At 52.1% G+C, this 25,895-nt stretch overlaps 1 protein-coding gene across 1 annotated transcript in view; it reads left to right on the top strand.

Annotated features, from left to right (window-relative positions):
- TCERG1L (transcription elongation regulator 1 like) overlaps window positions 1-25,895 on the top strand; it is a 215,433-nt gene that overhangs the window by 149,780 nt on the left and 39,758 nt on the right. The window contains exons 7-8 of the mRNA XM_077124440.1: window positions 12,194-12,348; window positions 21,677-21,746. Of these exons, the coding sequence (XP_076980555.1) occupies window positions 12,194-12,348; window positions 21,677-21,746 (225 nt within the window). The remainder of the gene's footprint in view (window positions 1-12,193; window positions 12,349-21,676; window positions 21,747-25,895) is intronic.

The raw sequence follows: 25,895 nt of genomic DNA, 5'->3' as shown, positions 1-25,895 counted from the left end.
AGGGGTCTGGGACCCCCACCCCCACCCCCAGGTAACCCTGACTCCGTGGGTGCGCCAGGCTCCTCCCCCATTGGCGCCCCTGGAAAGGGTTTCTGGGCTGTGCCCTGAAGTGGGAGCTGGGGGCCCCCGGGCGGGGGAGGAAAGTGGCAGGCAACCCCTGTCCCCGCGGTGCCCGAGGGAGACGCAGCGTGACGTGCGAGCGTGTCTCTTGTTGCCTGTCACAGCGCGGGGCTGACGTTGCCATCTACCCCAGACCACGCTCTCTTCACCCCAGGCCTGGGCCTGTTCCAGCCCTGGGGATTCACCCGTCCACCTTACTCGAGTCAGCCAGGCCTGGGGCAGGAGCGGCAGGTCTGGGGAGTGGGGAGGCCAGGACCCCACTTCCACGCTGCCGGCACCGCCCACCGTCTTCACCGCCGGGGCTTGGAGGGAGCGCCCCAGGGGCCGCATCAGACCACTTGGGCTGAGCCAGCAGCGCTAAGCGGGGTGCAGATCTGGGGAGGGGGCCCCATGACAGGTTCAGGAAGCACAGCAGGGGCCGGCTGCAGCCCTCGGGGCTGCCCGGGGCAGGGTGGGTGTTTGCCCACTGTCCCTGAGCTGATGCGCCTGTGCCCCCACCCACAGCCAGGGCAGGCCCCCGTTCCGACCCGAGCCCCTGCACCCCTGAGCCCCCGTTCTGACCGGGTGCTGCAGACGACTGCTGTCCCCATTCCCGAGCGGGTGCTGCCAGCGGCATCCAGGGGCTAGGGCGGGAGGGACCTGACCCCAGAGGGCAGCCCAGCGCCTTCTGGGCCGTCCCGCGGGTGCTGGCAGGGGGGGAGCTGGACAGGTGTGCAGGCAGGTGTGGGGCCTGGCGCTGGCCAGGTGGGCACGTCCCCTCACTTCCCTGCTCCGCCTGCCACCCGGGAACCTGCTTCTCGTCCTTTCTCAAGACCTGAGCTGGACAGTGGTTTCCTTGCCAGTCAAGCTGTGGGTCCCCTGGGGAGTGGGTCCCCTGGGGAGTGGGTCCCCTGAGGAAGGCCCCTGACCCGGCTGCCGCTGTGGTCAGATCTGAGAATTAGACCCTTTGTCTACGAATTTCATCCCACGGTTCCCCTAAGACTCGGCTTCAAGGTGACTCGGTGTCGGCTGGCGGGCAGCGCGGGCACAAGAGGATTTGTCTTGAATCAGCACGTAGCTGTGTCTGGGGCCCATTTGAATCATAGAAATAAGAAAGAAAATATTTTGGAAGCTGCTCAAAACACAAAATATTTTTCTTATTACTGTTATATTTCTAATAACATTGAAGCTGAGAGACTGAGTGAGCAAACAGGAGAATGAACCTAAGACCCTCAGCTTCGTGTCTGTAGAGAAGGGGAGAAGCTTGCCTTTTTGGGTGAAAAGCCTCCAGGAGAAGGGACAGGTGTTGGGCGGCCTGATTCAGACGTGACGAGGGATTGGGATGTAGGACCCCCCCGGGCTGCTGGCAGTGCCACCACGCGGGTGCCGAATGAGTGCGCATGAAAGGCCAAGCACAGACCCACAGCGCCCTCAGCCCCTGCCCTCTGGCCCTCTCCTTGCCCAGAAGGCGGGCCATATGCAGCCTCCTCACAAGTAGCAGTGTTGCACCAAAGACTCCAGAAATGAGACAGGACCGGGAGAGAAAACGGGGAGAGCCGGGGACTTCCACTGAGCTCCCTGCCTGCGCCGTGGCAAGTCGCGGGAAATAGTGTCAGTCCAGAGGCAGCCCTCGGGCCAGCTCTGCTACTCAGAAACCCGTCTGGCTTCATGTCACGGGACCACTTTGCAATTGGAGGTATAATATTTTAAGATGAAAGAACACAAAGAACACATATCAACTTTCCTGAAAAGTAGTATCTTCATAACCTCCAGATGAGAAGATTGAGCCTGCATCATAACAACAGGTGCAATGAAATTTGAATTTATTTTTCAGATTGGCCCGTACTTTAGGTAGTTAGTACCAGAATAGTGTTCTGTTAGTCTCTTGAGGTGCTTCTTTCTTAACCTTTGCTTTTTTTTAACCTCTGCTTTTTTTTTTTACCTCTGCTCCTTTTTTTATAATTTAACTTTTGACCCAAATAGCAATTCTTTGGGAATCAAATAGCATTTCTTTAGGAATTAAAATATTCTATTTTGGGAGGAATTGAAGTGGTTTTCTTGGAATTGCTAATGATGTGGGAAAATTTCTACAAGGCAATTGTAAACAAAATATAAGATCCGGGAGCTTGTGGCTTACCTTAACAATAAATGCCAAAGTCAAATCAATCAATTAAAATTTTTAAATGATCTAAAAGTGAATTTACAAGGGATTAGTTGTGTTCATGAATTTTTTTTAAAATGTTGGCCATTGATTTTAGAATTATGTCATTTTCTAAAAAGATCTATATCGACATGTTGCAATTTTTTTATGTCAGTGATCTACTAGTAGCACAACCCTTAGTTCTTTTAAAAATACTTAAAAAGAGGGTGGGCCACAGAGTTCTCACTTGCCATGCCGGAGACCCAGGTTTGGTTCCTGGTGCCTGCCCATGCAAAAAAAAAAAAAAAGTACTTAAAAAGAGATAAAAATGTGCTTGACTAAAAAGGAGGAAATCATGCCTCAGTAAGGAGGTGACCCCTCCAGAGCGCTGCTCCCTGGCAAAGCCGAGTCGTGATTTTCTCATGAGGGGCAAAGGCAGGTAAAATGCAAGTGACGTGTTGCATCCCCTAGCATGCCTGGCGCCCCGTCCTGACATTTGTGGGGGGCACGGTCGGATGCCCGGTGCCCATGTTTCTGTCCTGAAGAAGCAGGAGGTGGTCAGAGGCTGGGCAGGTGGGTGAGGGAGCCGCCGGCGGTCCTCGAGGACCTGAGGACAGGTCGGAACCCGTCTGTGCGCCTGGGCTCTCTCGACTTGGTGTTAAAGCGAGGTTTCCATTCCGACTAGTTCTGATGTGTGGGCACCTGCTCATCCCTGGGACACGTCTCTAGAGTACTGGATGACTGTTCATGTCGTGGGCGTGGAATTTACAAGACAGCGTCACTGGGTGGTCTAAAGACCAGTAAAGAACACGTTTGGCTCTCAAATTATTATTATCAACATGTTCTGGAATGGATTGGGTAAAATTTTTCAAGACAGAAAGGGAAAATTTCCCAAAGCTTCGTGGTGCGGCACTGCCCAAGGAGAGGGTGGTAACGGGGCGCTCCGGGACTGGGGGGAGGCCGGGTGCAGTCCTGAGCGTGCAGCCGTTTTCAGGTGCAGTTTCCCGACTTGCTGCTGCAGGAACCTAGAGACTGGGCCACCTCCCTCCAAAGGCATGCCCTTGAAGAGAAGCCAAAGGTCATCTTCCCTCCTTTGGATAATGAACTCTTTTATTAAGTCAAAAAATAATAATAAAAAGAGGGCCAGGGGAGGTGTTATGTGTTGGAGAGGGGTGCCATGTTAGATGAAATGTCCAGCCAGGCTAGTTAAGGCCAGTGGGACGGGGGGCATGAGGCGCTGCTCCTTCAAGTCCCAGCAAAGAGGCTTCCAAGGACGGCTTCTCATGTGGAGGGGGAATCCTGCCATTTCCAGCTTTCCTCTTGGCTCATCCTGTTTTTATAATTATTTGTTGTAGAATATAACATGTATACAAAAAAGCAATAAATTTCCAAGCACATTTTAACTAGTACTTATAGAACAGACTTTAGAGTTTGCTATGGGTTACAGGTTCCACAATTTTTCGGCTTTTCTTCCAGCTGCTCCAAGGCACTGGAGACTGCCAGAAATATCAATATAATGACTCAGCAGTCATACTCATTTGTTAAATCCTGTCTTCTCTGTTATACTCCTCTCTCTCTTTGAATAGCATATTTACATAAAAGCAATAAATTTCAAAGTGCATCGTAACAATTAGTTGTAGAACCAATTTCAGAGTTTGATATGGTTTATAATTCCACAAGTTAAGGTTTTTATTTCTAGCTGCTCTATGGTCCTGGAGGCTAAAAGAAATATCAGCATAGTGATTCAGCCCGCATACTCATTTGTTAAACTCTTCTCTGTACAACTCCACTGTCATCTTTGATCTTTCTCCCACTCTTTAGGGGTATTTGGGTTATGCCCAATCTATCTTTTTCATCTAGGAAAGGGCTGTCTATAATAAGGGATAGGGGGATGGAACCAGTTGATGTTCTGGAGAGGCTGGCCCCTCCGCATTTCAGGACTTATCTGGTCCAGGGACCCATCTGGAGGTTGTAGGTTTTGGAGAGTTGCCCTAGTGCATGGAACCCTAGTAGAATCTTGTATAATGCCCTAAGTATTCTTTAAGATCAGCAGAAATGGTTTGGTTGGGGTCTGGAAAGTTAAGATAGGTAGCAATGTCTAACTGAAGCATGTGTAAGAGTGATCTCCTGTGTAGTCTTTTGACTCTATTTGAAATTTCTCAGCCACTGATACCTTATTTGTTACACTTCTTTTCCCCCTTTTGGTCAGGATGGCATTGTTGATCCCTTGATGCCAGGACCAGGCTCATCCCTGGGCATCATCTCCCATGCCGCCAGGGAAACTTTTACTCCTGGATGTCATTTCCCAATAGTGGGGGAGGGCAGTAATTTCACTTGCAGATTTGGGCTTAGAGAGAGAGAGAGAGGACAGATCTGAGCAACAAAAGATGTTCTCTGGAGGTGACACTTAGGCATACCTATAAGAAGACTAAGCCTCTCTCCTACATACATAAGCTTCACGGGAGTAAGCCTCAAAATCAAGGGCTTGGCCTATTGATATGGGTGTCCCTAATGTTTGACACAGTAGCTGGTGTTTCCCTGGTGGCAAAGTTTAATAGTTCCATAATTTTTCTCCCATCCCTCAAGGGACTTTGCCAGTAATTTTGATTATCTGCTTAATATGCTCTGGAATGTATCAAGGCATTACAATAAGTATACAGTATTAAAGGTCTTCATTCTTATTCTAGGTTCCCTGTGTTTGGATTGCTTAAATGATCTATCCAGACAGGTTGAGTTAGATTACATGCTGCAAAAAACCTAGATTCTGGACGTAATAAAACTTTCTTCCTTTGGTCCCAAAGAGTAGGTAAAATTCTAAAATATAAGCAATGTCTTTCTTACCCCTATATTCTGAATTCCTTAATCCCGGCCCGATCAGCTTCATTTTTATCTCTAAATACCAGGATGTACATGCATAAAACAGCCCCTCAAAATCCAGAAATAACAATTACCACTCTGGACTAAATGTGACTGTTATAAGAGCTTACAATTTAGGCCCCAGTTTTCTTATAAGTATTTTCTAAATGCGCTCATACAATCTTTGCTCTTTTGTTTGTGGCATATTTTGCCTCGTTGAGTGTCGCGCAGGTTCATTCGCATCACTGCATGCCCCACACCTTCTTTGCTTTTTGCAGCAGCACCGGGATCCATTATGTGTTTACACCATTGTTCGCCAATCTACTTTGCAGTCAGTGCATCCTTCAGCTGCCTCTATTTACTGGGCCTCGTGTATTATGTCCAAAGTTAACAGTCTATCAGTACTCTCACTTTTAGATAATTTCATTGTTCCCAAGAGAAGGATAGCTAATAAACACACTATCAGCAAATAGAAAATCCAAACCTCCCCCTAACTCTTATCGCTTCCCCATTATGCACCCCCTGTATCACTGCGGTTCTGTTGATCTTTTCCTGTTAAACATAGCCCAGAGCACGCAATCTCGTTTTCCCCCATACCCTGAAATTATTCACTCTTTGTACAAGATTCATACCTTTGCAGTAGTTCATGCAAGAACTTATTTATATCTGTAGTGTTAATTGGTGGGATGCATGAGTCTAGACAGCCCTTTCAATCATGTTCACCTTCAATATGGTAATATCACTTATAAACCGACTAGTGAACCACATTCACTTCTATCTATTCCCTTGCAATTAACTTCAATCTCATTAGCAAACTGTTCACCTGTCTCAAGTCTTGGCTTATTTTTGGGATAATAAAATAAGATAGTCTTGTTTTAATCCTGGGGCAGAGCTGGGCTTCAAGGACCCCCTGTTGGCCCCTTACCTGTGCTCGGCAGGTGGGTGACTAGGTTGACCCTAAACTGAGCAGGGAAATCCAAGGTTGGGAGTTCGCTGCAATATCCAGCACCGCCAGGTCTCTGGTAGTAGTGAGAGCAAAGGAGAAGTCAACTTACATCGCCAGAAAGGCAGATTCTTCTGGAAGCCCTTGGTAAAGGTCAAACGGAATTCCCTGTAAGGTTTTTTGTTCTGTGAGGACAGCCTGGGGTCTTGAGCAGTATTCTAATATTGGGAACGAGCGTCTCCTCTCTGCAAGTTTGGCAGGAGTCGGGCAGGCCCCTAGGGCAGCTGGGATCAGCTCCTGCCATCGCTTATCGGTGTTTTTATGTTGTTCATTATTTCAAAGTGGGAAAGTGAATTCAGTGCAATAACTAAAGGTCAATAGACAATTTTTTGCTTTGGAAAATGTGGAGTAAGGCCATGAAGTTAAAAAGTGATGATCTTTAGGAGTGGAACAGGTGAACACGTTTAGCCAAATCTTTGTTCTCAGCTCAAATGTCTGCCCTTGATGCTGAGTGACCTTCTCTGAGAAGCCGTGGCAGAGACTTCCCTACCCCTTGTTTTCCTGCTTCTCTCTCTGGATGTCTACATGGAACTCTTTCCCTGCATGTTTTCCACCTCAGAAGGAAGAGGTAGGGAAGTTGCTTGCCCTAGCCAGGAAAGGGATGAGAACAGACTGAGCCATTGCTTCTTGGGGGTCTACTATCAACGATTTCAGTGTGCATTTCTAACCTAACTAACCATTATAAGAGAAAAGGCAAGATTCCCTAAGCCTGAAGCTGCTCCTTAGACCCACAGCTGCTCCCCAGGCCCAAAGCTTCTCCACAGGCTCAAAGCTGCTCTCTTGGCCCAAATGTTCCCTGGCCCAAAGCAGCTCCCTAGTTCCAAAACTGCTCCTCAAGGCTAAAGCTGCTCCCCAAGCCGGAAGCTGCTTCTTTGGCCCAACCATCCCCAGGCCTGAAGCTCTACTCCCTCCTCCTTGATCCTGGGTGTCAGCAGACTGCTCACCAAGCCCACCAGATGGATGAGGTGGGGCCACACAGTCCTGCCCAGGAGACAAGGCCCGAGAGAAGGGGGATTGTGGGAGTGGAGGGAGAGAAGGGAGCAATGGGCATGCAGACACTGCCCTTTCATGCTCAGAGATCTCTGCTCTGCTAAATGTCACCCCGAGTGCCAGACTTGATCCCAGCCAACAGGGTATTCCTCCTGAGACAGGGTGTGGAGGGGCCAGCCAGCAGATGGGCAGAGGGACCCAAATGCTTGTTTGAGATGCACCTTTCACCCCAGTGGAGCTTAGAGAGAAGCAGCTGCAGCTTCACACCCTACAGTTTATAGGTGTGGGATTCTATGATCTGAAAGATGGCAGCGGGGATCCTTCTGTACGACAAGTCTTCATATATGGGGCTATGAAGTGTGAATTTACTGTCCTGGGTTTAAATAGCTCTGATGCACTAATTCTAACCTCTGGGACATGGGGACAGTTAAAAAGAGGGGGGATGATGGCAGCTATCCAGAAATTATGCAGCATGATGAAAGGAGAGAAGCATATATATACTGCTTAAAGTGTGCATAAAGAGGTACATAAAATTAATTTTGCACGTTTCAGCTGGCTCAGTCTAGCCGAAATCAACCATAACAAGTGGATGGGCCGATTTCTCTAGGGTAGCTACATTTAATTACACTGCCACCAGCTCTTTGGTTCGATTCCACAAATTTCCCCAGGGCACCAGAACCTGGGGCAGAGAACCCACTTATACCCAGGGTAACCTGGGTATACACATGTGCCGTGTTAACTGCCGTCACTCAGCTCTCTCCTGGGTAATAATCCCCAATTACGTCCTTAATTAGCTCCGCTCTCTCCTTGCTCCAGCAGCTCCTTGGTGGTGCGTTGGGGCATCAGTGATATTTCCACACAACTCTGGAGCTTTCCCTGCTGCTGTGTCTTCTTCCCCCACCCCGATTAAGTGGGCATTTCTGCACCCAAGAGCCAGGGACTGAAACAGTTCATGCCCCGCCCCCCACAAAGCACAGAATTTACAACAGAGACTGAACTTGGCTGGGGGAGAGCTTGGTCAAATAAATCTCGAAAGAATTAAACTTCTTTCTGAAGTTAACAGCGAAGTCAGAAGCTTTGGGGAATTTTTCAGCACTCGGTGAGAAAAGGGAGCATGTCGACCTGTTGGAGAAGCCATGTGGGTATCAGGCCGTTGGGAGACCCTCCAGGTTGCCTGCTTCTAGTGCTCCAGCACACTCACGTCTTCAGGAAAAGCAGGGGTGCGTTCACAAAGGACCCCGGACCTAAGACCTGCAGCCCCTGACAGAGGCACTAGGAGAGCCATGTCCTGTTGAGCTGTGTGGCCTTTGGTAAGAAGCTGTTCAGTTGTCTGCGGAAGAATTGAGGCAGGTCCTAGCATGTGATGGGGTAAGGCTTGTGCAGCTCGTCCCTTCCTCCCCCCACTAGAGGAGGCCATGGACCCCAAGTCCCTCACATGCCGGTCAGCTTAGCCTTGGGGGTGACTTCTGTGAGACCCCTAACTGTCTGCAGCATAGTTGCCTGGACCCCATGCCTAAGCCTACCTGCCTGGGCCCACCTGCCAGGACCTACCTGCCTGAGCCCACCTGCCCCGAATCACCTGCAGGGACCTACCTGCCAGTATCTACCTACCTGAGCCCACCTGCCTAAGCTTACCTGCCCAGACCCACCTGCTTTTCCTCAGCCTGGTGTCAGGTCACATGCGATCTGGAAGCAGGCCTGGCACCCAAGTTTAAGGCCTGTGGTTCTTACACTCCATAGCTCCCCATGGCAGGGACCCAGCTCGTCCCAAAGTGGGTGAAGGATTGCCTGCACTCACCTATCTTCAATGACTTCTACCAGAACCTTCTCAAGACACAGAAAACTCCCCATGTGTGCTTGGGGAAACTGTTGGCTTACAGAGAAACACAAAGAAATGCACCTTTATTCTGGAGCATAGAAATATATCCCAGAGCCAGCTGGGCGTGACTTGGGCTTGGCCAAGGCTGAGACCTGCTCAGAGTTCTCGAGGGGCTAGCCCGGAGCTGGCACTGCTGGCGTCCTTTCTTTACACAGATCCGGGGTCTCCTTCCTTCAGACACTTGCACCCGTCTTCCCAAGGCTTCCCAGCATTTTGACAGTTTTCACTTGAAATGCCTCATCTGCTTGCAACATACATTAAACATGCCCCTGCACTTTTTCAAATTAGCAGCTCTTAATTAAGCGAATACTTCCAATGAGCATGGAAATACACCTCCTCAGCCTCTCTGCCCTTTGCAGCCAGGGCGGTCCACACTGGTGAGACTGGGTCTGCTCTTGAAAGCCCCCAGCACAGGCTTGAGTGGGCGATGGTGGGGCGGGGTGGGGCGGGGCAGGGCGGGGCAGGGCGGGGCTGGGTGGGGCAGGGTGGGCCTCCTCTGGACCGAAGTCCACACTCACTCGTGGACTGGGAAGTTTCCCGGGGACACCTAGCTCTTCCTCCCATCTGCGCTATCTTGAGTGAGGGTCCCTGAAGCAGCAGCTGGGACCGAGCTCTCCCTGCAGGTGAGAGAAGAGGTGATTTCCAGGGAGCAGGGAGTGAGGAGAGCAGGGCAGGACGGGAAGAGGCTAAGGGAGCCAGTGTCCAGCGTCAGCTGCACCCTGGGTGCTCTGGAGCATGCATTGCACCTGGACCTGGGCCCCTTCCCGCCCCTCAGCCAATGGGTGACGATAAAGGTTGCCCTGGGACAGGTGTGGCCCCCGGCACAAGGCAGCAGCTGGCAGAGCTCAGGTATCTAGCGCACAGGTGGCCCCTCCCCATAAGCTTGGCCTGGGGGCGGGAGCCACCTCCACAACTACGCAGGGCTCCTGGAGCCAAACTGGAAAATTAAGAGGAAAAGAATCGGAGCTACCATTAAGAAAGAGCTTTAACTTAAGAAAGCTTTAATTCTTAGGAGAAATTGTCTAAGGACTGGAACCCCAGCCCAACAACCTTCTTTTATAAATAAGGAAACCAAAGCCTTGGTGGGAAACGCACTTGCCTGGTGTGCAGAGATCCCTAGAGGCAGAGCCCTCTGGGAAGCAGTTCTCTAAGGCCCGGGCTCCCATGAGGGCTCCTCATCTCACTGGCTCTGCCGGAGGGAGAGGGGTAGGGGGCCTGGGCCATTGAGTTTGGGGTACATCATGTGTGTGTGTTTCGGAAGGGCAGTTTGACTTCCTAGCTGGAGTCGGGGGGTTCGGCAGGCCTATTTGCTGTGATTACATGCACTGCAGTCCTTGAGTCCTGAGTCGAAAGTGGAATACCTTTGTCTCCCCTCCCCTATCGTGCCTTCCTCGTGCAGGTCTAGTGTGGTACATGCAACAAGCTCTGCAGGGCCCCCAAAAGGGGATCAGGGAGGCACCCGCTCCCAGAGTGTGTCCTAGAGGGAAGGAGGTGAGTTTGCACGGCAGGGTTGGTGTTCCTGCCAGCACACACTTCTGTCTGGAGAGTTCACGTGGCAGCTGAGCTGTGCATAATTTACAGCGCGGCATAATCACCTTCCACTCCACACTCAATACCAGCCTGTTCCGCCTGCTGAGTTCAGCACTGTGAAGGTTCGCAGTCCCGCTCCGGGCCCTGGCAGGGCATCAGCACCTCCCGCCCAGGCTCGTGGGGAAATTCACTTCCTTTACTTTCCCGGCTGCTGGAGGCGCCGCGTGCCTTGGCTGCAATTCCTCCCTCCATCTTCGGGGCCAGCGAGGTAGCATCACCACATCTCCATCTCTCTCCACCTCTGCTTCCATCATCACTCCAAGTTCCCAGGTTGATCTCCGCATTGCAGGGTCCTTTGCTTAGTCACACCTGCAGAGCCCCTTTGGCCACGTGACAGCACACCATGGCTTCCTGGGCCTGACCCGCTGGCATCGTGAGTCCGGCTCAGTCCCACTCAGCCCAGAAATGCCAATGCTTGGGGGCAACCCTGGAGCGGTCAGCCTGGCCCGGGGAGGTGGCCAGCCAGGTCCGGCAGGGAGGTTCAGGGGTGTGCGGCGATTTTCCTCTGAGCAAAGTGGAATGGTCTGTGCTGGCCCAGAGCCGCATCAATGGCCGGTGTCCATGCGTGCCTGGTCTGGGCGGTCAGGGGTGGGGGCCCAGGCAGGTCAGAGATTCTGCCTTGGCAGGAGCTCATTTTCCCTAGAGTTCCAGCCCACGTGGCCAGTCCCTGACCATCTCCGAGGCACCGGAGGAGTCTGAGGAGCATGACGAGGCCAAAGGTCTTTCCACGGTTGCTGTGGGGTGCTGGGACCTGGGCGGGGGGGCCTGGGCCAAAGGGCCCATCTGGGAGGCGCAGACCAGACAAGGGCCTTGGGGCCAGCACAGCGTCCCTTCTCTGCTTTGTCTTGCCAGGCAGGGATGAGGGGGGGTGGTCTCAGCTAGCCATGGTGCAGAGATGCTTCGAGGCCAGAATCCATATCCGTCTGTGCCCTTCCACCCCTGCACCCACTGTGACAGGCCCTGACCCCATGGGAGGCCCTTCCTTCCTGCTTGTTGGCTTTTCTCTTTTTGATCTATCTTTATCATCCTTTCTCTTCTCTGATAACCGTCCACAGACAAGGGATTTTAGCACTGAGTTTGCTCCTTTCAGATATTTTAGATGCTCATACAAAACAGTACAGAAGTTCAAGTCTTTTCTGGTCTCTTCTAAGAGTGAGCCAGGACAACAGGGCTGAACTGCCCATTAAAGCTGCCCTTTAAGGACTGCTCAGTGGTCAGCGAAACCTTGGCCGCATGCCTAGCACTTAGCCAGGGACGCTCAGGAACCCCCCCACCCCGCCAGACCCCTCCGTCCCTGGTGCCTGGGCGAGGGCTCTAGGTTTGAATCAGATTTCATTAAACTAGAGGTGGGTGGGGCTGGGAAGGGTGGGGTACCTTACGTGGCCTCGGGATGCCGCCTGCCTCCCCTGGACCCCGAGTCTTAGCGGTGAAAGGACGGCGGTGACGGTGCCGAGCGAGACAAAATATGCCAAAGATCCGGAAAGCAGCCTAGGAAACCAGAGCTGGTCATCACCGCGGCCACCCACACGAGTGGCACAGCTCTCGGTCCCCAATGCATCCACGGCGGGGTGGCACAGCGCTGGGCGTGGGGTGCCATGTCTCCCGGGGGACTAAGACGGGCGTTTTGATGGCACAGGTGTGTGGTCTGGACGGGCGATGACCGCGTCTTCTTCTTCAACCCGACGACGCAGCTGTCCGTCTGGGAGGAGCCGCTGGACCTGCGGGGACGCGGGGACCTGGGCAGGATCCTCAGAGACCCGCCGCACAAGCGCAAGCTGGAGGCCGCAGGAGGTAACACGGGCCAGGCGGGCGCACCCCCTTTTCCAAACAACCAGAGTCCGTGTCCCCAGGGACTGGGAAGTGAGAGTGGGGCGCATCCTCGTTATGCTGGAAACTGATGTTTAAGGCACGGGGTTGACCATTTCAGAATTCAGTTCTAAGTCATGGTGCTTTATGCCGAATCATCCATCTCTCCCAGCGATGGGGCACTGATTTCTTTTCGCACCAAGGAAGTTTATGAGTTTAGAGAAGGTCCTTCATCGTCAGCCACTCAAAGTCTCCTCATCCACATGGTCACTTTCCAGCAGCTTTTGTTTTTGTCCTGAATGTCTCAGGGACTCCACTTTACAGACCAGCTGTACACAAATGACACTACCTCCCTCTGCCTCACACGCTCACTTCAGAACTTCAGGGCTAAACAGGGCGTTGTTTTCTTTGAATGGGTGCTTTAATTGAATTAAAACACATGCCTGCAGTGGGCAAAGGATTCTTCCCAGTCGTAGAAGAATGGGACGGCTGAGGGAGAGGTAGATTTTCTATCCCTGCCCTTATAAATTCTGTTTCACAAAAAGTCAGGGGAGAATGTCTTGGCATTTCCGATGAGATCTAAGACATTTTTTACAGCCTATGTGTTGGGAAAGCCACATCCCCTAAGCATGACAGCTCAAAATAGCCATGTTTTCACTGGAGAAGTGAGAGGACAGGCATTCTCCGGCCTGTGTGTAATCTCAGCCTGTGTGTAATGCATGTCATTCTCCAGCCTGCATGTAACTTTGGTGGTAAGACCAGGTGCTGGAGGTGGGGGTCTTGACACCTGGACAGAGGATTTTTGCTTTATTTCTGCAGGGCATTTTGAAGGTTTGCTCGGCTATTTTTTATTCCATCTCCTATAGGGCTAACAACAAGATGTCATCAGCTCACACTTTTGGTCAATGATATCTTCAGAAGATATCATTATGAAAGTTTTCTGAGGCTTTTTATCACCACCAAGGGACCTGGAAAATACCAATCTTGAAAAGCTGGCAGAAGTCTTTTTAGATTGAGAGATGACAAGTTTAATATGATTATTTCACTTAAGATATCAGAGAACATTCTCCAGAGAGCTTGAACCAACTGATGCTGGGTAAAGAAACATGTTCTGTGTGCATATTTAATTGAATCTAAAAACTACACTGCATTCAGGGACAATAGCAATTATATTTTGTGATTTCTTTCCCTCCTTTGATCAGGTGGAGCCACTTTTAAAAGAGACAGTTTGCACACTGGAAGAATGCTAATGTATAATGTAAACACACACACACAGAATGTCTCCCATGGTCCTCATTCATAGACAGAGAAGAGTGCACAATTTATAAAGATCATGAGACTTTCAAAACCTGTAAGAAACGTTCAGGTACCGTTTATCCTAATGATATTATTTGCATGGTAAAAGGCAAATAACGCAAGCAAGCAGATTCTTTGGTATTTTCTTGCCTCTGCATTCCTGGAGATAATTGGCTCTGTTTCTCTTTTCTTTTTCCCAAAGAATTGGTAGAAGTGAGAAAAAAAAGTGCTCATTAAAAGTCAGGGAAGAGTCGTTCTTCCATTTTTCAGTGAAAATTCTTTGGACATAATCAGGCCAGGGCTGAAAAGAAGCAGGCAGGTACCACGCGAGCTCTTACCTGGTCAGACATGGCATCCAGGTGTCTGAAAACCAGGACTGGGGTGGGGGGACCCCGGTGCCCCGGGCCCCAGACCCATGCTCCATTCTGCTCTGCCATCATGTCCACCTTGTACTTAAAAAGTTCAAGAACTGAGTCTTCAGCCCTGCAAACCCACTCGGAAATGCTTTATGAGTGTAGAGTGGACATGCTGAGGTAGACGTCAGTTTTGTCACAGCAGCTGCCTCTACTTAGATAGACATGCAACTGCAAAATTGCAACCAGTGACAAGTCAGCTTTTAGCCCTGCCTCCTTTTATAAAGAAAGAAAGAGAGCTTCTTGAATCAAATTGTGTGGGTGTGTGTTTATGTCTGGTGTTTGTTTAAGTTGAGGATACGCCACTGACCTCAGCTCTCAGCTTCCGGTTGTCAGAACAGAATTGTTATTTAAGTATGTAAATTCTAATTTCCTAAGCTCTGTCCAGATTGCTGTGCAACAAAACAATTGCGACAAGGGACATTTGTGTAGGATGAGTTAATGACTAAGGGGCAGAGTTGATGACTTCCAGCCACCAGCAAATGTCATTTGTCCTGGCTGGCCATTCATCATGATCCTTCAAATGATTTGACCCCAATTATTATAAGAACCACTGTTAGGGAAATGGCTCTCTGTAGAGAAATTCGTTTTTCATGTGTTGTTCAGCCATGGTTCATTCTAGATTTGAATATAGTAATGCCTTGTTTCTAGTCTGAAACAGAACAATTAGGCATTCTAATTGATACTCATAGTTTTTTTAAGAGTAAAATGAAATAGATGAATTTTGTAAAATGATTGCTGCACTAACCTGCTGTCCTTGGTAGGGAGAGTCATGTTTAACTCGGACCCAAAGTGGGGGAGGGGGAGGAGCTGATGGCTCCAGGCATTTTCCTGGGTGCGGGACACAGAGATGCCAGCGTGCCAGCCACTCCTTTCATTGCATCAGCATTGCCGCAGCTTCAAGTCAAGGCTGTATATTTTTTATTATCTTGTGTTGCATGTGGACCTTTTATGGTTTTTGTGGCTATACTGTTATTTGAGGAAGACACACGTGTTGAAGTGAAAGAAATGCCAAGTGCCAGCCTTCACCCCCTCCATCCATTATGGGCCCCGCTGGCCTTGGGATTATCACACACGCTTTGTCTGGAAGATTCCTGCTTGTCTCCTAGCATCAGCTCCAGGACTCCCCGCACTCCCCAGAGCCTCACTCCCCACAGGCTCTCACTGCAGTGGCCACACCTGTGCTCGCCAGCAGGCGTCTGGCCTGGGCACAGCCAATGACTGCTTCCTGGGCTTGACCAGGACCTGTTCCCTTGTCCCAGTGGGGTTCCTGCTCGGCCAGGGCTCCGTGTGGCCCGGAATGAAGTGTCAGCAGCTTTAGGCTTTTTCTTCAAGGCAAAGCTGGGGAGAGAGAGGGATAATGCCCCAGCCTTTCCCTCCCCCAGTGGCTGTGGTCACGGAGCCACAGCTGCAGAGGGACGCATGATCCCCGGGTGGTAGAGGAGGGAGGGGCTGCTGGGGCTCTGCAGGGGCAGCGGGGAGCATCCGGCTGGGGTGCTGGTGACACAGAGCCCTGGGCAGCACACATAGCGGGTCAGCCGGACAAGCTACCGAGCACTCCTGAAGCGATACCATGTGCTGCGTGTCGTGGCTCTGGAGGCGGGACCTGGCGTGGGTGGCACTGGGCAGGTCATGGTGTCAGCAGCACTGCTTCTGGAGGCTCCAGGGGGATCGTTTCTACCTGTTTCAGCTTCTAGAAGCTGCCACCTTCCCCAGCCTCGCTGCCCCTGCCCAAGGCCAGCAGCGCGGCGGCCTCAGGCCCCCCTCTGCGTCCCACTCCTCTACGCAGTGGCACTCACAGGACCCGCCGGCACCCCACGGAAGCCGCCGTCCGGAGCAGCAGGTCTGCAGCCTGAGCTCTGCATGCAGGGCATTTGCAGCTCCAGGGTCCGGGATGCGGGTGCTTTGCCAACCTTCCCGAATTCACACCCCTTTTACAGAAGAGAGGCGCAAGGAACAAGGACAATCGGCTGGCAAGCAAGTGGGCCTTGACTGGGAGCCGGCAGGCGTGACCGTGGGTCCGGGAGGGTGGCACCCCTGCTGGGGCTCGGGGTGCCTGAAGGGCTGGACGGCCTTTGGCTCCCTGGGCCCCCGCTCGTGAGCAACCCGTGACACAGCTGCATTTCTACACGCCCTCGTCCCAGCCTGCACGGAGGCGGCAGCAGCCCTTCTTGGCCTCAATTGCTCTGTAAACGTTTGAAACTTTTTATTCGAGACAAATGTAAATAGACAATGGCATTCGCTTCCTCGGAAAGGATATTAAATTGCTCCGTGTGTAGACACAGCTGGGACCTGCGAAAGGGTCCTTTCTGGCGCTGTTTGCCTGGGGGCAGTGGACGCCGCTGTAAACGCAGGGCAGACAGGTGGCCGTGGTAGTGAGTGCCAGATGGTCTCTCATGGTGAGGGGTGCCGGTTTGTGTCCACAGTGGAGGCCCCTGGCGTGTGGTGGAGCCCACCTGCCTGCTGGGCTCTCTGGGTGGTGCCCCAGCCTCACCTGACATCTGTCCGGTCACCCCCTGGGGTCCCCCAGCCCTGCCCTCCTCAGTGCACAGGCACGAAGCAGGCCATGTGCTTTCTCAGCTCCACACCAGCACCCCCGCCTTGGCCAGTGGCTGTGCCAGGGCAGCCCGGTGAGGTTCTCGGGCAGAGACCGGCCCCCGGCAGGAGAATCACCGCTCAGCTCCTCCATAACGGCCAAAGGCTGCTTGCTTAACCTCTGCAGAAGGTTCCAGGCCACTGGGCTCAGGGCCCCCCCGGGACACGTGGGCCAGCAGCCCCACGCAGCATGCAGCCCTCACCTCTCTTTGCTGCCTGTGGTCCCACCAGAGAGCCCAGGAGGGCAGCGAGAAGCCTGGGCCAGTTTCTGGACGCAGCGTTTAATTCGCGTCCCTGAGAAGGCTATGTGATGCGCTGCGCCTTGGCACTAAACAGGAGGGTAGACTGGGGCAGCAGTTTTCAGAGTGGCATCACCTGGAACCTAGGGCTACAGGCTACGCCCCCTCCCCAAGAAGGAAACAGAAAAGAAGAGGAGGGAGGGGGAGGGGGACAGCAGCTCATCCCGCCGGGCTCTTGCTGCCCAGGCCCCTTGACCCGTGGACCCCTGTGGACTGGGCCCTCCTTGTCCAGGTCCTCAGGCCACTCTGCCCACGGGCCTCCGGCGTCCCGCCATCCTGCTGCCGGGCGCTGCTCCCTGAGCTTCCCGTCCCCGCAGGAGGAGACCTCGTCACCCTCCTTTGCCAGGGCACACTTGGTCTTGAGGACGCTGGTCCGTGTGGCCCTGGAAGGGGCCGGGGGCCCTGGGGGCTGGGCGTGCGTTCCCCTCACCCCGCAGCAAGGCTGGGCACGAGAACAAGGACAAAGAGAGGCCCAGGGTGCCTGCGCCTGACGCGGGCCTTAGGGACGGACGACGTGGGCAGCCGTCGGCGCGGTGACCAAGGCTTCGGAGAGGTCTGTGCGGGACAGGCCCTGCTGGGGGGACGCGGCCTGGCCTGGCCCACAGGGTCGGAGCCGCATTCCAGAAAGGGGCCTTGGGGGTCCCACCAGCCTTAGACCTGGGCCCCTTTGTCCCGGCGCCTCCCTCGCAGCCTGGGGGTCTCTGTCACGCCCCCCATGGCCGCCCTCGCCACACACCACACCAGGGACCCGGCTTTCAGAGGAGCAGACGGAAGCACAGACCCCTGCACTGGACAGAAGGGGCCTGGCTGTGACACTCATCCCAGACTGCATCTGGCGGCGATGACCCGTGTGCAGAGCGGGGGGCACCGCTCTGGCTCCTCGGGGCTGCAGGCATCTCGCCCCTCCCTGCCTGACCTCCCGCGGCGGCACTCCCACCCTCCGGGCCTCATGGCCACGTGGACCCCAAGGGGAGCAGGGAGCATGGACTCGGCGGGAAGCTGAATAGCAGCGCCTGATCGGGGAGCACCAAGAGCCTTCTACGACAGAATTGGGGATCCCCTGAGTCTCAGCCGTGGTGCCCGAGCTTTCCAGGGGTGCCTGGGCACAGCCACGTCCTCCTCGGGCCTCAGTGCGCCCCAACTACCCAGAGTTGCCCCCAAATGCAACTCTGCTCCACCCACCGCAGGTTTTCATTTATCCGGAGATGGGCCTGCCCTGTCCCAGGCCCCGAGCGGAAAGGGGTGTCCCCCTGGTAGAGGCATCTCCACCACCAGAGCTGCCGGGGGCTTTCCCTGCCACCCCGCCTGCTTCGCAGACCCTGCCGTGTCCCTTTCCTTACATGTGCGCCCTTGATGAGAAATGCAGGCAGGTAAATGGTGCAACAGCTCATCTGTATGGAGCTTTTTAAAACTGGGGAAACTTCCCATCTTTTCAGGTTCCTTTCTCTCCCTCTCTTTCTCCTTCACCTGTCTTTCTCACCTCCCTCTTCTCTCTCTCTTTCCTCCCACCCTTCTCTTTCCCCCCCATTCTCTCTTTCTTTCTTCCACCTTTCTCTGTCTCTCTCCTCTCTTTCCTCTCTTCTCTGTATCTATCCCCCCACCTCTCTCTCTTTCCTCCCACCCCCCTCTCTCTCCTGCCCCCACCACCTTTCTCCCCTCTTTTTCAGGCCTGGGTGGACCATCACTTCAGCAGGGCTGCTGATGGACTTTCCTCATTTGTTCGGCTTTGCTAAGACGTGGTGCCGATAAGGACACCCGTGCAGGGACGTGTGTAAGGAGCACTGGTGCGAGGACACCTGTTGTGCAAACCCATATCGTGGGGGTTGCTGGGTGAAGGGGTGTGTGCGCCTGGAATCTGGAATGGGGGCACCGAGCCAGGGCAGGTCAGTCCTGCCCTCGTGGGTCGAGCAGCCCTGCCAGCTCCGCAGGTCACCAAAACTCAACCTAAAGAACCACGGTTTGTTTGGGTTGGCATTTCCTCATTTTAGGTGGAATTGAGCACCTTCTCCTGTAATTATTGTCCATTTTTATTGGTTTGTTTTATATTCCTGTGAACTGTTTGTCTTCTTTATTGGGTTAAACAATCTCCTAAATCAAGGATTTCAGCCCTTTGTTTGCAATGTGATTTCAAAACATTTTCCCTGGTCTTTTGATTTCATTTTTATTACTTTGAAACAGAAAGTTGGTCTTGTGTTTTGAAAGCCAGTCAAATTCATAAGTATCTTCCTTTCTGGTTTTGGATTTTGAATCCTTTTCAGTAAGGCTTTGCTTACACACTGAGGTTGTTAAAATCAAATACACAAACAAAAACTATTAGGAAAGAAACAGCATGGCACATATTTTCCATTTTACATACCATCTGTGTAATTGTATGGCCTCATTATTTTTGCTTTTTAGTTTTCATGTTTAGCTTTGCGCACCCCTGAGGTATGTCTGGAGCAGGTGAGAGGAAGGGGTTCCCTAAGCCCTGCTCAGGCCCCCCCCTGCCACCCCACACCCCGCCACCCCGCCGTCCCTGCCTGGCCTGCCTGGGAATAAGCTGCAACCACACTGCCCCAGTTCTCCTTCACATCCTAGCTAGAGAGGAGCCCCCAAGGTGCAGGCGGGGCAGAAGGCAGGGTCAGGTAGGAGCCAGGGGGCACTCTGAGACCCTGGGAGGAGGCGAGGGCCGAGCAGGTATGGCAGGGGGCTGGGGGTGTGGGGGACCGGCTGTGCCAATCAGGGTGCCCACAGGACACCAGGAGACAGGTGGCCAGGCGGTGGAGGGATCTGGGAAGCTGTGGGGCCAACGAGTACATTTTGGGGTCACCAGCCCAGAGGAAGGGCTGGGGGGCACAAGGAGGAGGAGATGACCGGTGTGGGGTGATGGGCCTTTCCTGGCCCCGAGTTCCTCGCTTCTTTAAATGGCCTTGCCCTGCCCAGTGCCCTGGCGGGCCCTTCTCCCCCCCCCCACCCCCCGCTCCCTCCTGCTGCCCCTCAGGGATGGCGGATATGCAGGGAGACACTGTTGGCGGGGCCGCAGGCAGCGGGGGAGGCCAGGGGCCGCTGCGCAGGATGATGCCGTCCACAAAGGGCTGTCGACTCCCCGCAGGCGGCAGTGGGGGGCACATGCAAGGCCGCAGGGGCCCTCGAGTCTGGACACCACCCACCTCCCCTCCCCGCCCGCTTCCCACCGTCTTCCTCCTGGAAGTGCAGCTGGGACCGTCCTCAGTGGCTCGTCCCATGACAGCCTCACGGGGGCAGGTGCTAGCCTGATTGGGGGATGCCCCGGGCAATGTGCCTGTAGCCAGTGCCCGCCCTGTGTGGCCTCGTGGCCGCCGGGGCCCGGCTGCAAGCGCAGGGCTTGGCATTTGGCACGGAGAGGCAGGCCTGGGGAGGAAGCTTCCAGAGCCAGGTGCAGGGCGGGCTGCGGCGAGGTGGGAGCTGGCCCTCCCACCTTCCGCGCGGCCCCACCCTATGTTTTGGAAGCGCCTGCGTCACTCCGACCCGGGAGCGGGCAGCCTGGGCGTCACAGGGATTCTGAAGGCTGTGTGGGGGAAGCCAGGTTCCCCGGAGGGAAAGGGGTGGAGGGCTTTGCAGCTGCTGAAAAGCGATGTTTTCCCATAGACCCCACAGTCCTTATGAGTGCTGGGCCCATCGGAGAGGGCCACACGCCAGAGGCAAGGTAGCCATGGGGTGGGGCCTAGTGGGGGCAGGGCCCAGGTGGGAGGGGAGCCCCCGTGGGGTGGGGCCCAGTGAGGGCAGGGCCCAGGTGGGAGGGGAGCCCCCCGTGGAGTGGGACCTAGGTGGGGCCCAGGTGGGAGGGGTCCCAGTGAGAGTGGTACTCAGGTTGGGCCATGAGAGGAGGTGCTGAGTGGGGCGGGGCCAGGTGGGTGTGGGTGTGGCGAGGGGTGTCCAGTGAAGCCCAGCCCCCTTCACCCCCACCCACAGGGCCATGTGCTCGTGGAGAGAGTGTTTTTCTCGGGGCTGATAGATACCCATGAGAAACAGGAAGAAGGCATTTGAGATGCTAGAAAGCACTTGGAAAACATCCAGCCTGTCAGGGCAGAAAAAATAATGGTCTAGAACAAACTTCATGCTCATTTTTCTCTTTCCCTTTTGTGGACAAATACGAAAACCTGACAGCACTTTTTGTCTTTTTCATTCCGTAAGCTCATCAGGCATTTACAGGGTCGACCTCTTCAAGATGGAAATCAGGGCAGTGTGTCTTCAAAATCAATTTGAGTTTTTGAAGTAGACACAGAGTCAGTAGAGAAGTGGGCCCCATGTACAAGAGAAATCCGATTACTCCCCACAGTGGACAGAGGGGAGCAATTAGTGGGCCCCACTGGAAGCACTGTGGACCAGCCACTCTTCATTAGGGCAGGTGGCAAAGGAGGGAAACCCGGGCTCACCTTTCACTCACAAGGACGTGAAATGGAAAGACTCATTCCAGGGACCTTCGTCCTGAAGTGGGGGCAGGAGGGTTTGAACAGGGGCCCACCCTTAATTCCCCATCCTCTGGCCCATGGAGTAGGTCAGACAACCTCAAAATCAACTAAAGATGGCAGCTAAAAATGACCCCTCTGCAAAAAGGCAAAATCATAGGTCTCTGATGAAATAGAAGAGAATATACACTGAGAGCATTTCTCTTCCACCTTGAGATGTCATGGTGACTTTCCAGTGTCGTGAGCCCTGGTGCCCAATCCTTTTCGCTTGCTTCTCTTTTAGCTGACCACAGCGATGGATCAGGTTCTGAAGATGACAGCAATGACCAAAACGTGAAAACAAAGAGGAATCGGTAGGTGCCAATAGCTTTTCTTCTTACATCTTTCCCCAGTGGATAAGCAGGTGGTATGAAAAGAAAGGGTCTCCTAACTTTGAACAAAGAACAAATTCCACTGCTTAGCTGGTGTTGGAGGGTCTCAGAAAACAGAATTGTCTGGTTGTAGATTCTGCTGTCCCAACTAAACAGGTGTTTTAGTGGCTTCTCACCTCAAACATGTGGGCACTATTTCCCCTCCCCCATCTTTTCCAGGGTCCCACCTTCAATTTGGCCAAACTTCTAAAGTCCTTAGAAGCTGCTGGAGAGGTGGATGGGGCTGGGGGTGGTCACACATCCCAGGAAGGAGCCCATGTTTGGGGTGGGTAGACCCGGGGTGTCCTTCCAGCCCCACCACTTGCTTGTGTGACTTTTGGCAAGGTAATTCAGTTCTGACCTCTGATGTCTCATCTGTAAAATGGGCTGGCAGGGAAACAAGAGGACACCAGTGTGACTGATCCTCCTCATGCTTGGCTGATGGGAAGTTCTTGATAAAGTTTGACTGTCACTGGTTGTGGCTAGTGCAGAGATGGTGGGAAATCCTCCCTTTCCTTTCAGAGCAAAGGCATAGTTCTTATCTCTCCATCAGTCCTTGGACTTGTTCCTTTCATATTGTGTTTCAGATAAAGCAGTAAAATTGGGTGTGTTGGTTGGTCAGGGCTGCTATGACATGTACCACATCTCTGTAGGCTTGGCCGGAATTTATGGCCTTGGTTTTGGAGAGCAGAAGCCCAACATCCAGACCTCCACCGGCCATGCTTTCTCCTGGGCGACCAGGGTTCTGGTGCTGGCCTAGCACAGTCCTTGGGCTTCTTTGGGCCCCCATTACATGGGAATGCTTCATTCTCTGGGTTCTTCTGACTTCTGGCTTCTACTGCCTGACCACACCTGAATCTCCTCACCTTGTAAGGGCCAGGCACAGGGGTGACTGTCCACCCTACTTCACTGTGTCCTCATCTAAGACCTGGGAATACCTTATCCGTAACGGAGCCCACTCCTTCACTGACACTAACATCTTCTAAGGTCCTGCTTCCAAATGACTTCAACCCCAGGAATCCAGATTAAGAGCTGAGCCTGTCTTTTGTGGGGGGCGTGATTCAGTCCCTACTGCTAGGCATGTATGTGTCTAAATCCCCCAGCACAGAGGAGTCAGGGGATTAAGTGCCCACCTTTGGCAGAGCAGGGAAGGGGTGAATCTGAAAGGCAAATCGATGACTGAGGGCTTTCTTTACTGCTTCCTCAGCTAGGTTTCTTCAGCACGAGCCAAGCTCTGGCTGGGTGGGCCACTGGGCAGCTTCAGTCCTGCCCCAGGCCTTTGCCTCAGCCCCTGGCAGGGGACAGCCTAGGCCACCCACAGGAATTCAAATGCAGTGTCCTTCTCCTGGGAGAAGTGTCTACCACCTCTTCCCATGGAAAAGTGCCTTAGAAGAGATAATACTTATTTTTTAATACTTTGTCGGCAATGATCAAGGACAAACAAAATCTTGACTCAGAGCCTATGCTCCAATCTCACTTCATCTCTCCTTGATTCTCACTTCTTGGCCAAGGATGGTGAGGGGAAAGAAAGGGGTAAGAAAATGTGTGGGGCCAGTGGGGTCTCCAGTAGCCTGAGGGTATGAACTTTTCCTCTGGATAGATGTCCATGGAATGACAAATGTACAGATTTGGAGCTTCAGGGTCTTACTGAAGCCTTTATTCTGAGACCGTTAGGCCTTTTTCAACCAAACACCCCCTTAAAAATTAGTTGACCTGAATAGGTCACAGGGACATTGTCGTTTTAATGGATCTCAAGCCGGGTACAGTGTCCCAATATGCAGAGAAGTTAGCATTGCTCTCCCTGAGCCAGGGAGGCATGTCTCCTGCTGGACAGCCTCTCTCCTACTCTGGACCCCTGCTGACCGTAGCACCTCCAAGTTTGCAAGTCGCTGTATGAGGGAATCCTGGGGAGTTGCTGGGGGGGCTCTTGCATAAAGATACCTCCCACCTAATCTTACAGATGTCTGTTCTCTTGATCCCCTTTTCCTTAAAAAATCACTTTTGGGGACCAAAGACATGTATGTGGGCTAAGGGAAGGACCCTGAATGCCTCTGATGGAGGCATTGACACTAATAAGCACAATGGCTTCCTCAGGCGCAGAAGCAATGGAAAGCTAGTAGTTATTTGATGAATTTTGAACTTGTGTAGGAGGAAGAACTTGGTAGGATCCAAAATAACTTGGCTATCTGCCCTCACAGCCCAATTTCAATCTTTGCTTATTATCCCATGGAACTGGCCTCGAATTCTGAACAGTTGGCATTTGTAACGAGAAAACATTAATTGTAGTTTTAATCGTCTGAATGACTTCCATAATTGAAAACTAGCTTTGAAACAAATGTGGATGTTGTGCATGGAGTCTTGGTAATTGTATATTTCTGAGGTCATTTCTGCCCTGCAAATTCCTCTGTAAGAGGAAAACGTTTAATCTCATGGTGGTCCTCACCTCCCTTCTCATGAACCGGAATTTCACACACTGTCATCACCAGTGGCTTGGCTCTGCCCTCCCCTCCCATTGAGGAAATTCTTGGAGGAAAATGTGTAAATAGTAGTCATGCACTTGGGTGAAGATCTAGTATTTTCCATCAAGTCCATCATTTGCTTATAGGTGAGTTTACCTAAACTTTGCCTATTCTGTTCGGGTGCTTCCTCCTTGTCCCCTGTATCCAGAATGCTCCAAGGCCAAATTGGAATGTGCACCTTCCCCTCCCCAGCCCCCACCCCCAGGACCTGCAGGACCCTGGTCCAGAGCTAATGGCCCCAGGCTGGTTGAACCGACACAATCACCTTGGCATTGTTTATCCATCATTGGAAAAGTGACTATGGACATGCTCAGATGCTCCTCCAGCTCCCAGCTGCTTTCATGTACTGTTACATTACAGCTTCTCGCATCTACAGAAGGAGAATGGGCCTCCACATGATCTGCTGAAATCAGTCAATTTTGACCTTTTTTGATATAAGTAATAAAAATTTTCCTCATTGTGAGCATTTAAAATCCTTCTGCAATGTATGACTAAGTTAGCAAACATACTGAGAAACAAGGAAGTAAACTACAATGAAGATTATTTCTGGATATTCTTCTATCTGTCCTTTACATTTCATATGAACCCTAACCCAACCGTTGTACATTTTGACATACATACCAATGAAGCAAGGTGGAATTAAGTCAATTGTGCTAATAATGCAGGTCCGCATGTTATTTCTCCTAAAATTCCTTGAGAGAGGTGTATAACAATGACACACTTTCATTTATTAAAATATTTTAACTTATCTGGTAAGTGCCATTTCAAATGGATTGTTATTTTCTGTTTAATGGAATCTGTCCATGATGCATGATCTCAAATCTTCTCTGAGAACAGAAAATTGATTAATTGTTCAATTTCCCCCCTTTTTTACATTGCCGAGAGTTTCTGCCCATTTCAAACATATAGGCTTTTTTATAGTTCACACCTGGTTTTTCAATGTGCTGCCTATTTTAAGAAGTTAGGATCTATTTCAATTAATTGAATTGTTTTGGGAATTCAGCAAGAGAGTGTCATTTGATTTGGAAATTAGATAAAATTATACTCAAAAGAAAGTATGAGAGAAGAAACTATCAGTAATCTGCGTGGCTTCTAGCCCCTTCATTAGATGCCAGGTTTTGCCTGTTGATGAGCTTGGGGTTTCCTACTAAATTAATGACTTTTCATAGCATCAAAGACTAAAATTGCTCTTTTGCACTTTTGATTATCACTGGCTCTATGGCTTTGGAAACACATTTACATTTCTATGTCATTCAGAAATAGGTTTCTTGTATTGACCCAAAGACATCTCTTAGCTTGAAATATTCTCTGTCATGGCATTTTTTTGTCTTTGGCATTCTGCAATTGGTGGCTTCATTGTAAGAGGTAAAGCTGACCTAACATCATAAGCTCTTAATGTAATGCGGCATGTTCTCACGTGAGTGTGTACAGCCCAGAGGGAAGGGTAGTCACCATGGCCTTTGCTGAAGACCCAATGTGCCGGTTTGAATCTGTGGTGGACCCCAGAAAAGCCACGCCCTTTGATCCTCATTCAGTATTGCTGGGTGGGAGCATTTTGATTGTTTCCATGAAG

Source organism: Tamandua tetradactyla, chromosome 13, assembly GCF_023851605.1.
Source record: "Tamandua tetradactyla isolate mTamTet1 chromosome 13, mTamTet1.pri, whole genome shotgun sequence".
Classification (NCBI taxonomy): Eukaryota; Metazoa; Chordata; class Mammalia; order Pilosa; family Myrmecophagidae; genus Tamandua; species Tamandua tetradactyla.
The sequence above is the reverse complement of the archived record's forward strand: the minus strand, read 5'-3'. Positions and strand labels throughout refer to the sequence as shown.